Here is a 13,843-nt window from a genome sequence, read left to right as displayed (position 1 = left end):
ATTATTGGTAAGTCTCGGCTCTTAATGGTGGGCCTGATTTTCCTCTCACTGACATCAGGATTAAATTAATGGAAGACTATGGATTTGCACTGCAGTATTGCAATAAATGGGGTTATACCACAGAAATCTGCTGTGGCCACATGAAGGTAGTAACACTAAAAGCCTCTTTCATCTGCATTTCCTACAAATTCTGCAGGAAATTCCTAAAAGTTACCTGCTCTCACCCCTCCAGTTATTATTACAAAACTTTAATTGAGAATTAACTTCACCTTTTTTGTTGGTGGTGCATTGTTTACTGGGTTGTCAATCTTAAGGCAGGTAGTGTCACATAATAAAGGTTTAACCAGAACAGACTTAGCAAATACAGACAGAGATTACTAACTGAGCTGAATTTCAGCATGCCAGGCACCTGCATCTCTCACCTTCAGAATATTGTTGTTAACGTTTACAGGTTTTGTTTGTTTTTTTTTTAAGTTTTAGGTTTTAAGGGAGGGGAAGGAAGACAATTTTTCCTCTGGGACTGAATGTTTGCTTTCATTTTGCCAGTTGCGTTGTCTCCCAGTACTCTAACAGCAGACAGGTCAGCAGGAAGTCAACAGTTGTACAGCAGGACGCCCTGACAGTTATTTCCTGACTCAGAGGCGATAGTTTGGGAGAAGATTTAATGTCTTTTTTCTTCCTTTCTCTTTTTTTTTTTTCTTTTTTATTTTACAAAAAGTACAAAATGTTTTCCAGCACTGTGTTTGGAGGACATAGATGCCTTCAGGCACAGGGGCACCGACACATGGGGCCAGTGTTCATGCCCTGCAACCCACACTCAGCTTCCACCTCAGCTCTACTCTGCTGCTTACATGATCTCCCTTACCTTCGCGGTGCTTCCAGCTCTCCTGACTCTGGTTAAGGGTATCTTTTCAGCAGGCAGTCTGTACGCATGTCCTTTCCACTGCTCTCCACATTTTCCTTTCCCTTTTCTCTTTATTCATTCATATACTTCCCAACTATTTGGCTGCTGTATGAGTTAGAAACTTGTCCCATCTTGAAAGTCTAATGAACTCTTTAGTCAACTGCTTAATTGTGTTTATCATAGAACCATATCACAGAATCACAGAACAGGCTGGGTTGAAAAGGACCACAATGACCATCTCGTTTCAACCCCCTGCTGTGTGCAGGTCGCCAACCAGCAGCCCAGGCTGCCCAGAGCCACGTCCAGCCTGGCCTTGAATGCCTGCAGGGATGGGGCATCCACAGCCTCCTTGGGCAGCCTGTTCCAGTGCCTCACCACCGTCAGAGTGAAAGGCTTCCCCCTCACATCCAACCTAAGCCTCCCCGTTCGCCCTTCTCCTATCGCTAGGAGACTTGCAGACAGACATTCCCCCTCCTGTTTATACACTCCCTTCGAGTATTGGAAGGCCACAGTGAGGTTTCCCCCGGAGCCTTCTCTTCTCCAAGCTAAACAAGCCCGGTTCCCTCAGCCCTTCTTCATAGGAGAGCTGCTCCAGCCCTCTGATCCTATTAGCGGTCCTGCTCTGGACCCGTTCCGAGAGCTCTGCGTCTTCGTTGTGCTGGGGGCCCCAGGCCTGGGCGCAGCGCTGCAGATGGGGCCTCACAAGAGCCGAGCAGAGGAGGACGACCACCTCCCTCTCCCTGCTGGCCGCCCCTTTTTAATGCAGCCCAGAACACAGCTGGCCTTCCAGGCGGCGAGCGCGCACTGCTGCCTCATGTCCAGCTTCTCGTCCACCAGGACCCCCAAGTCCTTCTGCACAGGGCTGCTCTCAAGGAGTTCTTCCCTCAGTCTGTATCAACACCTGGGATTGCCCTGACCTGAGTGCAGCACCCTGCACTTGGCCTTATTGAATCTCATTAGGTTTTTATGGGCCCACTTCTCCAGCCTGTCCAGGTCCCTCTGGATGCTTCCCTTCCCTCCAGTTATCGACTGCACCGCTCAGCTTGGTGTCATCTGCAATCTTGCTGAGGCTGCACTTGGTGCCATCATCTGTGTCCTTGATGAAGATATTAAAGAGCACTGGTCCAAGACCAACCCCCCTTCCTGTCTCCAACTAATACATTTCTTCTGCAAATATTCCCTGTGGAAGATCGACCTTCTTAAATGCAGCCGGGACGTGGCAGCCCCCCCCTCCCAGACCTCATGTAAGGGTTGGCAGTGGAGGCAAGAATGTTTTTCTGGAGATCTCTGCCTACCTGAGACCTTCTGAATGTAAGCAGCCTTTTTCCTTTGCTTCTGCATCCCCAGTTGCTGCACTTAAGCTTATCCTCACTTGCTTCAGCTTGGGACTCTGCTACCCTGCTATCATGGCTTTGTTTTCTATCACATTATACCGTTACAGCCGTTTTCCCCTATGTTCCTTAGTTTCCCATTTTTTTCCTCCTTTTTATTGTTTTCCAGTTTCCAGCAGCACAGGGAGCAGTGCAATCAGAAGTTCTGAGTTTTTTTTTTGTTGTTGTTGTTTGATTTATTATTCTTAACTACTCTACATTCTCTCACAATCCTTTTAAAAAATCAATTTTATCTCAGCTGTTTTTTTTCTTCTATCTCCCACCCTTCTCTCATTGGGAGGGGTGTCACGTGATTAACTCTTCAAACTGCAACACAATTCAAAGTAATGATACGAAATTAAATGCAATCCAATGTAATGGAATGAAATCCAGTGTAACCCTAGCCCTAACCATAAACCAAACACAATACAGTGTAATGAAATACAGTGCAGTGGGTTGAAATGAAATGCAACAATAATGGAATGTAATACAGTCACAACCCCAACCATAAACCTAACTTAACCCTAAACTTTTCACTACGTGTAATCTACCACAAGCATTAAACCAAACCAGTAATACAGTGGGATGAAAAGTAACGCACAGCAAGGCAGTTAAATGCATGACAGTGGAATGCAATGCAGTCCTAACCCTAACCGTAACCCTTCTCCTAATCCTAGGCCTAGCCCAAACCCTAATGCTAAACCTAACCCTAACTCTAACCCTAACACCAACCCCAATCCCAACACGAATCCTATCCTTAACTCTAGCCTAACCCTAACCCGTAAGTAATACAATGGGATGAAGCCAAAGGCAATACAAAGCTAAATCCCAATCAAGCTAAAGTTCATGAATTCAATAGAAATTTGATCTGTCTGGCTAGTGTTCCCTATGAACCATGTGTAATGCCTTAAGAAATCTCTTAATTTCCGGGGGGCGCGGGCTGCCCCTGGAGCGGCGCTCGGAGGCCGTCGCTGAGGAGCGGTGGGACGCGGCGCGCGAGGCTCGCGCGAGCAGAACGCGGGTGGGCGCGGGCGGATGCGGCGCCCCCTCTGCCCGGGGCCGCTCGCTCGCCGCCGGAACGCCTGCTGTGCGCTGCGCGCTCCTGCGGCGGCGTTACGGCGGGGCTGCGGGCGCTGCGGGAGCTGTCCCGGCTGCGGACAGCAGCGACGCTTCCAACCGAGATGTCTTCTTTCTAGCTGAAGGGGGAAGCCGGAAGGTCCTGGAGGAGGCGGTGGCGGTAGGTATCCGGCGCGAATGGGAAACTTTCCCCGGCGCGCGGTGCGTTCCTGGAGGAGACGAAGGCTTTGTGTATCCGCAGGAGCGCCGCTGCGATAGCGCGGGTTGTGCCCGCGGATCTGAACTGTTAAGGCTTAGCGGGAGGAGATGCTGCGGTGTCCCCTGCAGGGTTTGCGTGCTCGTGCTGCTCCTTGCCCGGCTTTGCGGGCCTGCTTAGTTTCATGCTAAGGGATCGCCGAGGTTGGAAAAGACCTCCCGGGCCGTTTCCCGACTTCCGGGATGGTCACGGTTTCCCCTCTGAGCCCGCTGTGTAATCACCACCAGCCGCTTACTCCAAGTGGCATCAGAAGCACGTCGTGTGGAGGGGGCCTTTCCTTGAAACATGCAGTTTGAACTGGTAATCAAGGTGTTAAGGGGAGCCGTGCTTCAGTGCTGATTGTTGACGAAGCAGCTCCTCAAACTCCCTCTGTTGGGCCGGGCCCCAAATAATTTGTGCCCCCATGGGTCTGCTGGGGCCGCAGATAATCTCCTCTCTTCAATACCTGCCTGACCTCTCCGGGTTCTGCGGGAGTCTGGGAGGGGAGTTCCGTGGCACCGGGAATGTCCGTCCGCTTCTCTGAGTTTTCTCCTGAGTTCCTCCACACCCTCTGCCACTCGCTGTTACCCGGCTTTGGGGGAGGTCGGCGGCCGATACCGATCATGAAAAGCACGTTCTGAAAACACGACAGTGTGAACAATGTGACTGTGTTGGTTGGGACGTTCCAGAATGTCCAGAAATGTTGGGGGGGAGAAAAGGAAAAGCGTGGGAGGAGGGAAGCTTGGAAACCTGTTGAATCATCTCTCTGCCCATCGACAGATTCCCTGGGAAGGCAGTGAGGGGCATACAAGCATTAGCACCTTCAGGAGCGTAGCTTTTGAGGCTCAAACCGTGCTGCATTGTATACAAACCCCAGACGGGTGACCCAGCTGTGCTTCTAGGGCTGTTGTGCATATACACCCTACAGCCAGGGGCATGCTCTGGGCAGCCTCTGCCAGTACACCTCTCCCAGTCCTCTTTGCATTTTAACATTCTTCAGGGATGGTCATAAAGGAAAAAAAAGAACTAAACACGATATAATCGCTCTCCATTGGCTGCTCCATCATCACACACGGAGGTCGCTGTTCCCTAACGCACCAGCCCTTCTCTCCTGCTATCTGTAAGGTTGCTCTCCTCCCTTGGAGTCATTTTGCGGGGCCCCACGCCTTGGGGGTTTGCTCCTAGGCCTCTGGAAGAGCACGCGCCTCTCAGTAAGCTGAAGCACTGCTGTGCTGTTGAGCAGCAGGGAGTAGTAGGTGAAGCGTGCTCACAGCTGCCCAGCAGGGCGTGCTGGCGCTGAAGGGCACGAGATCCATTGTGTCCGGAACAACGAGGAAGGACCTCTTTTAGCACAGCAGAAGAACGCGAAGATACAGTTATGTTAGACAGTTGTGTGTGTGAAATAGTTACAAAGATTTTGCCTGCAACTTTGACTTATCACAAACTCGCAGTACTGATCATCCCGACAATATTATGACTTCTTAATCCTAGGCAGACTTGGGAATAACAGAAATAAACAAGCTGACAGCAGAATTTATCCAGACTCCTCTGAAAATCGTCACGAAAGGTCAGTAGATAACATTCTGTGAATGCTGGTTTGGTTCTTAGCTACAGCCTTTGCTACGTGTGAAGACAAGGACGTAATTCTGCCTTTACTCCTGCGACCTGAAGTAGTTTTACTTGCTTTAATTAAGGCATTCTGGATAATTCACAGCCATGTTCTCTTTACTGTTGTCATCAGAATTCAGATTTTAGAAGCAAACTGTTGCCGAAATAAGCTTGTAGTGTGTTTCCTTACCTTAGCTAATGGTCAGTTACGTCATGTTAGTTTTTTTTTCCTGTCAACCTGAATAATGCGTTCTTCTTTTCATAGAAAAATCTAAACAGGGTATTGAAGCTACTGAAGAAGCAGCAGAGGTTCCTTTGCTTCCTCCAGCAAAGAAAGCGAAACACGATGGCCAACTTCTTCTGGAGCAAGCAGCTGCAAGTACTAATCCAAGAAACGGAAAGGTAAGCAGCTGCTCTTTGTGATGGCTTTTATTCCTGGGATATAAACTATGTACCGAGACGATGCTGATGCCTATGGGGGAACAGCGTGCAGGATGCTGTAAGGGTGGCTTTCCAAAAGCTGTTGCTTGCTGATCATCCCGCTGACGCTGGAAGCTGGCTTTCGTTGGCAGGTCGTGCTGTCTTTGGGAAGGCTGAAGTTCACCACAATCGTGACTTGGGCCACATCAATCCCTGAGTGGCAGAGGATTCTCAGAAACAGCTTTTTATCACCCTAAAAGCCATCTCCCAACCCCTTCTGAAGGCTACTTCTTAATTGCTGTGCACATTGGATGAGATCACTGCTTCACCTGCGTTTCTGATCACTTTTTCTCTCAAATTCCCATTCTAATCCCTCTTTCCTTGCCTTTCTGACCAATTTTTCCTTGCATTTCTGATCATTGTTTTCTTTTTGTGATCATTTCTGTAATAAACTTGCATTTATCATCCCTTTTGCCTTCGAGTCCCCATCGTGGTCAATTTTTCCTAATTCACAGAATCATACTGAGAAAAGCCTCAGCTTTCATGATAAAGTTCTGCCTGTCACTGCATGGTTGGAAACTTGAAGCATGAAACCTAAGTGCTTAAAACTGTTCAAAGCGAGGGGATTTCCACACAACAGGGCTCAGAGCAAAGGAATTTTCATAGGGGAAGCAAGCAGATTTTCACCCTTCAGTGTGTCTGTTTTTGGGACTGACCTCTCGCACAGACATTGGTGGTGATGAGAACCTTCTCCTTGCCATCACGAAACCTCTGGATGACATCAGCTCTCTGCACGATGGACAGCTCTGCTGTCAGCATGGCCACTTGGTGCCCATCCTGAATCATCTTCACCGAGAGCCAGTCTGCACTCCGGCGGGTCTGCGTACGTGAGAAAAAGCTGAGCTTCCCAGCAGCTCTGCATCTGCTGCTCTCAATCAGCGACCCTTCAACTTCCCCAAATCCTTACTACCACTCATCTAGCTTAATGCCAATACATCACTTTACCAAATCCTTGCTTGCTCAGTGCCAGTCCTTCACATTCCCAATGCCTGTGCTCCTTTCCATTGAGCCCCTGGTGCTTTGGAATAGACAGAGCCTCGAAATAAGGCAACAACAAGCAGAAAGTTGGGACACAAAGGAGCAAAAATGAAGCAGCAGGGCAAGAAGTTGGATCACAAAGTGTCTTTGCTAGACACAAAGTATAAATGTTAAAGAAACAGAGCATGGTTTCCATGCAATGCCCACCAAGGCATTGGTGGTCTCAACTATTAGGCACTGTTACCACACTGACTTTTGAATGCTGTGTGCTTTCCATCCTTCCCCTGCATTCATTGTGGCAATCTATGGAGCAGCACTGAGGTCACTCTTGGGTTGAACATGCCAGACAGAATACTAGTTACTCACTAGTTTGCAGATGAGAGGTACCTGGCAGAAGATCATGGCCTGGCCAATGGTGATGCTGCCATAGAGGTTGCAGAGGGCCTCATACTTCTGCTCCCAGTTCTTGCAGACAAAATAGTACTGCCTAATGTTGGTCAGAGTGAGCTCCTCCTGTCGCAGCTTGATGATGATGGGCCTGGAGACAATTTGCAGGGCAAATTTCCAGAGATTTTCCTTGAAGGTGGCGGAGAAAAGCAGCATCTGGCAGTTCTTGGGGAGAGCCCTGGGGCAGGAGAAGAACTCGTCAGACTTAGCAGCTTGTTAGCACTAAGGATTCATTAAAAAGAGGAACTACATAGCACAGTGGACTCAAGAGCACTGATAGTTTGTTAGCCCATGGAATTCAATAGCACTGGGACTCATTTACTCTAGGACTTTGTACATTAGCACTTTTTGGTGAAAATTTTACAATTTAACAATGAATGTGAATCTTATGGAAAAGCACAAACAAACCAGCACATTTTAGAGAAAGCAAGCCCTTTGTGAAAGATCTTACCTTCCTCCTCCCTCCTTTTGCATCTTCCCATGCCAAAAGCAGATTTCCATGACTCACCTCTGGATGCGGATGCTCTGGGAGGAGAATCCCTGCGTGTCAATCATGATGTCAGCCTCATCCAGCACAAACATGCAGATCCTCCGCATGTTGAGCAGTCTCCGCTTGAAGCACCAGTCCAGCATGGTGCCTGGCGTGCCAATGACAATCTGCTCCTCCAGCACGGTGCCTGGGGACACTGCCAGAGGGGTTGCAAAAGAAGGGAAGGAGAGGGGCAAAGGGTGCCAAAAAAAGGAAAAAGATACAGGCAAAAAATGGGAGACGGGTGAGGGGTGGGCAAAAAAAATGGGAAGGACATGGGAATGGAAACAAGAAGAGGGATGGACAAGGAACAAGCAAGGAACAGTAAAGAAAGGGACAAGGAAGAAGGAAGGAACGGACAAGGCATGGGCAAAACGATGTGCAAAGGGGTTTCCAGCGGGAAACTCCACAAATTATGTGCTTCTGTCAGTTTGATGTGTTTCATGTCAGTTTGTCCCTCACTTTCTCAGTTCCAAAGGGAAGCTCTATTGCAGGCAGCAACTTTTAAGCTTAGTGCTTGCCTGCAGCTTTTTGAGGTTAGATACCAGCAAAATGGGTGTCTGTGTCAAAAAGAAGACAGTAGTCATCAGGGTGGCTCCTTATCAGCAGCACACATGAATGCAGGCTCCTTCAGCAAGCTCTGCAAGCTTCAGCAAGCCCTGGCACTTCAAGGCTTATGAGGCATTCCTATATTCACTTAGGGATTGCTAACTGCTGTAATCACTCATCAGGGCTGGACTAACCTCTGTTGCCCTGCACAGCATAGGTGACCCTGATGTCATTGCAGAACCGCCCCATCTTCTCTGCCACATGGCCAATCTGCAGGGCCAGCTCATAAGTGGGAGCCAGACAAAGGCACTGGGAGGGGGGGGAGAGGTATTAGGCAACGGGCAGGCATCAAAAAGCATCAAAAAGCATTGAAAAGTACGAATGACTAGCAACTAGCAACCAGGAAGCTGCAGATTATAATGAGCATCAATTTGGATGTTTAATATTAGAGACTTCAAAAAACTATAACCAGGATGCTTGAGATTACAGTGAGCAGTAACCAGGATGCTTGAGTTTACGATGAGCAGCAATGACGATACTTGAGATTATAATCAACAGCAATGACAAAACGGACACAAACCCAGAGCTCTGCCTGCAACACCCCAAAGCCACACACAACAGCAGCAGACCCAGATCTCTGCCCCTCCCAGCGGCCATGCCCCTGCTGCACACCTGCGGGTACCTCTCAGTGCCTCTCACTCTGCTCAGCATGGCCAGGACAAACGCTGCTGTTTTGCCCGTCCCAGACTGGCTCTGCGCAATCAGATTTTGGGGTCTGCAAGGGAAACGTTAGCAGTAAAAGTCTGGGGTCTGTGCGCGGGCACCTGACTCGGAGCAGCTGGGCTGGGCTGGTTCATCCCTTCCTGCGGGGTCAGGACTCACGGATGCGCCATCAGGATGGGCAGAGCATTAGCCTGGATCTTCGATGGCCTGTTGAAGCCCATGGTGTACACGCCCTGCAGAAGCTCCTTTTTCCTGCGAAAAAGCACAACCAGGGCGTTCTATAGGAAGTGGGGTATGCGAGGCCAGGTGCTGGGGGACTCACAGGTGCAGCTCCTCGAAGGTTCTGATGGAGAAGAGCGGAGAGGAGGGGTCCTGCTGCAGCACCTCCACGTGGTGGCTGTTCTCTACCAGCGAGGTGTGGAGCAGCTTGTTAAGCAGTGAACTCTCAGCCAGGTCCTCTGCAAAGTGGGGACAAACGTGCGTAGCAGAAAACTATGAAATTGTGGAAAAAATGGATAAATTTGTGAGAAGAATATGTAAAGCGGTGAATCCATGAAGAAAGGGACTAATCAGATGGGAAAAAAAGAAGCATGAAAAAAACTGATGATAAAATTTGGAAAAAAAAAAAAAAAAAAAAAAAAAAAAGGTTCATTCATGATAAAATTGTGGGGAAAAAAGAAAAAAGGAAAAAACTCATGAAGAAATTGTGGAAGAAAAAAACGGGATTCAGTAAAAAAAAGCCAAAACCAACTAAAAGCAAGACATATCCGTGACAATTCCTTAGGTAGAGCGCCATGAATTTGTAAAATAAAAGAATAACATGAAAAAATAATGACTTCTTGCAAAATTTCTGAAGAGAATGCAACAAATTCATGTAAAAAAGTGATGAATCCATGAAAAAACAAATGGAATTGTGAAAAATGTTTGGAATGTTTGGAAAAAAATAATGAAAAACCTAATGAAAATATTGTGTACAAAGAGAAAAAATTGGTGAGCAGCAAGATCTCATTCACGTCTTCTAAACAGGGAGAACAGAGCATGAATTAGTGTAAAAGAAGCAATATATTTGGAAAGAAGTGAAAAAATGTGAAAAAGGTGAAAAATGAAAAACATAATAAATTCATGAAAAAGGTTGTGAAAAAAGAAATAAACAGGTGAAAAAAAAAATAAATGTGAGGGGAAAATACATGGATCCGTAGGAAAAGGTGAAGAATTTGTGAAAAAGTGAAAAAAATCGTGGAAAAAAAGTAAAAAATGTAGAAAAAGACTGAAAAAAGGTAAAGTTCAATTAATTTGTATGAAAAAAAGACGTAAATTTGTGAAAAGAAAGTGAAATAGGACTCAATGAATGTGTGAAAAAATGATGCATTCTTTAAAAAATGAATAGTATCAAAAACTGGTCACACATTTGTGAATGAATTGGGTGAATTCATGATGAAATCTTGAAAAAAAAAGTTAAAAAATCAGGAAGAAATTGGGGAGAAAAAATGGAATGAATTCATGAAAAGCCAACATAGTGATCTGATGTGATACAGTGATATGAAATATGAACGACTAATAATGATAGACTTGATGCCATTTCCATCTATGGACTTGGGCTTTTGCCCATTTTACTTGAACAACTGTTAGCAATTGGAGTAAGTCATCAATAAAACCAACCCAACACCAACATGTGTGCTTTCTTGTTACTCCTTTTTCCTCCCCGCTGCACACAGGAATGCGCCAGCGCTTCCCGAAGCCTTTCAAACATCAGTGCGTTGGAAACCGCCGATGCTTGCTTGATCAGCCGTTTGCAGTGCTGATGTCTGCCACGTGCTGAAGTAAAGAATAAACGAAGCAAATAGCAAAGGGAGGCCGGCCGCGGGCAGTGCATCCCTTCCAGCGCCGACAGGAGGATTTTAGGGAGGTGCCCGGGGCTTACAGGACAACGGCTGAAATGTTGTTCCGACCAGTTTATTAGAGATCTTAATCAGGGAGGTGGGGAAGGGGAGGACGAACAGTATTTTGAATGAGGGGGATGGGGAAGAGAAGGAGGGCGATAGGAAACATAGGAAAGGAGAAGCAAGGAGTCTCTACAGGAAGCAAGAGGGAGATAGATGGTCACCACCGTGGATCCAGCGTGGTTCATAGTTCAGTCCTTGATCTTCAGTGGTGGTGGGTCGTCGGGCACTGTTGTTCTGTCGACGACGACGGTGACCACGTGGCAGTCCCACCTTATCTGTGAGTCCAGAGGGGTTGAGTCAGTTGTTTTTGGAGTGACAGCTTCTGGCTTTTGGATCTCGGCAGGAACTCCTTTGGTTCCCATCTTCCGGGCCTTGCCAGCAGATAAGAGGGAGCAGGGAGGCGCCCACTTGTATCTCGCCTTGTACCTGCAGGGTACAGTGGGATCATCCCCCAGTCTCCCACGGCAAGCTGGAGTCACTTGGTCACAGGCTAGATCTTCCGCCAGCAAACGGTCCTGAGCACTCTCTTGCGAAGGCAAACAGCTACAATTGTCCACACAGTGATGTTGGTTGCCCCACGGCAACACCCATCACTCATCTCCTAGACAAGTCAGTCTCATCACAAGAAATGCGCCTGGCAGCAAGCTTGGAGCCAGAACAAGGCTGCTTGAAACTGATGTGCAAGCGACCGTTCGTGGTGGTGAGGAAAGAGAAAAGAGAAAGGAAGAAAAGAGAAAAAGTAAGCGGAAGGGAAAAGAGGGGTGGGGAGGAAGGGGGGTTAAACGTTACACAGTTGTTAGAAAGGATTTCTTGGGCTTGGTTACAAAGGTTGCCCTGATGCGTTGGACTTGTTCATCATCAGTTGAAGTGGTTACAAAGCACATGGAGGATACAAGTCCTTGTATAAGTTGAATCCACCATGGAACCACGCAAGGAACAAACACGAGAGTGGCAACGGCACACAGAATAGGAGGCGTTTCACCCACGGGCAATTTGTTTAGCAACCTCTTCATTGCCATCCAATTTGTAGGCAACAATTAGAGCCACCCAATTTGCCACAGACACCACCCGGTGACTCCTCAGCAGTGATGGCACCAATGTTACGCAATGAAGAAAAGGTAGAAAGTGAAAAGGGACAACCATACATTTGGCAACAGCCATGCATTGCACAAGAACCAGTAATGACAAATCAGTAAGCCAAACAAACAGAGCTATTTGGCTCAGCTGCTTTCCCCAGCAGCCAGGAACTCCCAGCGGAAGCCAGGATCCAGGTGGGAATTCTTCAGCAGAGCTGTGGTGTTTCTCAGGAGCCGTACAACAGCACGCTTCAGTTAATTCACCAAAAGCGTACCTAGTCCAATCTGACAGTATGTGGACTTGCCATGGAGTGTTCTCTGAGATGATTTCGTGCCATGAGAACTCTCCACTTGAGCATTTCCAAAGCAATTCAAATGCTGGGAGAGTGAAATCCTAGCTTGGCAAGTTTGAGTACTGTTACAGTCTACAGAGGCTTTCACAGGAGAGCGTGTGCAGGATAGCCCACAGGAGGAAGCATCAAAGAGGAGTAATCCCAGAGACGTACACGTCTCCTACCAAAGCTTAGGCGCTTTCCAACAGCCACGCTTTGGATGGAGCTCCTGGACTGGTGTGACACTGAAAAGCATCAGTGCAAAAGGCTTTATGACACGTTTCCTTTGTGCCCACGTCTGACAGATATTAGATGGGTCCCCTGATTCATTTCCCAGTTTGTTAGGAATTTGGAAAGGCTGCGGAGGACTTACATGCCAGTCATGATCAGTTTGATAAAAAGGGGTGAAAGAAGGGCTCAAAAGAAAGGCTATCACTGTGCAGGGAGCACCAGGAAGCTAGGATGACCTCTAAGAACTCTGAAGCCAGTTGTGAAGTTTAACAGGTCCGAGGACCGATACCAATCACCACCCACACCCACAGCAACGCAAAACATAACACTGCTGCAACCAGAAAGTGTCATCAAGAGGTGTATTCAGGATTCTAGCGTGATCGCATCTTCTGTCACAAACCACAGCTGTTAAAATCAGCTATCAGCCTTCCTGTGTCCAATCCAGGTCCCACGGGGATCTTCTGTAACATACAACAAGACACCGACTCGCCCTTCTGGGGCTTTGTTAATACGGCTAACAAAGGAGGGCACAGTCCAGCAAGTGTTGCTTTTCTATTCCTTTCTCGGGGTGTCTTTAGCCTTCCAAGCACATTCGTTCAGGGATTCCATTAGGGTTAGGGAAACTGGCCGCAGGTTAGCCGGGTCAATCGACACAGGCTGGCCAGGGAGATAAGAGGCTTTCCCTAGCTTCTCAGCCACTGAACCGTGACTCCCAGGGATAAGTGGCAAGAGTGGTGAGGCCTTTGCACAGAAGGTGTTACATCGAGGATCTCTTTGTTTCCCTTGGCTGTGAGCTTTCTCATGCATCCACCCCTCACCTGGGAGGGGCAAAGACAGCAGCTTTCTAATGGCTTGGAGAGCCGCTCGGGTTCCTCGGGAGAAGCCCTCGCACCTGGGCTTTTGCTTTCCTCCAGATTCCTGAGCTTCTGTTCCGGCCACCGCTCAACGAATGCCTCTAACCTGGCAGTGGCTGCTCCGTTCATCAGATCTCGTGGAACAGCCTTGTGCCAGCCCAGTGTCCAGAGACAACTACGCTTATGATCGATATTTCGCCTCCCTGCTTTTACTGACAGTGAGACCCTTCCAGTCCCACTGAGCTTTGGGCTAGGTGGCCGGGGGGCAAGGCTGGCCGCGGCAAGCCTCACTTCCCTTGGCTCCAATTTCCTGGAGGAAGAAACCGCTGGAAGAAACCATATTTTCTCCCATAGTCAATTGACTCTTGGGCAACCTCCCCCCACGTCCGTGCTTTGTATCCTGACTGCAGATGGTTAGAGGTTACAGCCTCTTCTAACAGTGCCCGGCTTCTTTCTCCCTGAGACGTAGCCTGTATCTCATCTTGCAGTTGTGTGCCTATGGCTTTC

The 13,843-nt window shown here is 48.0% G+C and overlaps 1 protein-coding gene across 1 annotated transcript; it reads right to left on the bottom strand.

Annotated features, from left to right (window-relative positions):
• Positions 1 to 5,666: 5,666 nt before the first annotated feature.
• Positions 5,667 to 10,468, bottom strand: LOC125703187 (ATP-dependent RNA helicase DDX25-like). Its single transcript, XM_048967319.1, has 7 exons — positions 9,060 to 10,468; positions 8,850 to 8,952; positions 8,372 to 8,486; positions 7,608 to 7,785; positions 7,040 to 7,277; positions 6,331 to 6,493; positions 5,667 to 5,827 (listed from the first exon to the last, which is right to left on the bottom strand). The coding sequence occupies exons 1-7, from the start codon at positions 9,119 to 9,121 to the stop codon at positions 5,667 to 5,669; spliced, it is 1,020 nt and encodes a 339-aa protein (XP_048823276.1). The 5' UTR covers positions 9,122 to 10,468.
• Between the last annotated feature and the right edge of the window lie 3,375 nt (positions 10,469 to 13,843).

This window comes from Lagopus muta, chromosome 20 (assembly GCF_023343835.1).
Source record: "Lagopus muta isolate bLagMut1 chromosome 20, bLagMut1 primary, whole genome shotgun sequence".
NCBI lineage: Eukaryota > Metazoa > Chordata > Aves > Galliformes > Phasianidae > Lagopus > Lagopus muta.
This window is presented reverse-complemented; position numbering and strand designations above follow the sequence as displayed.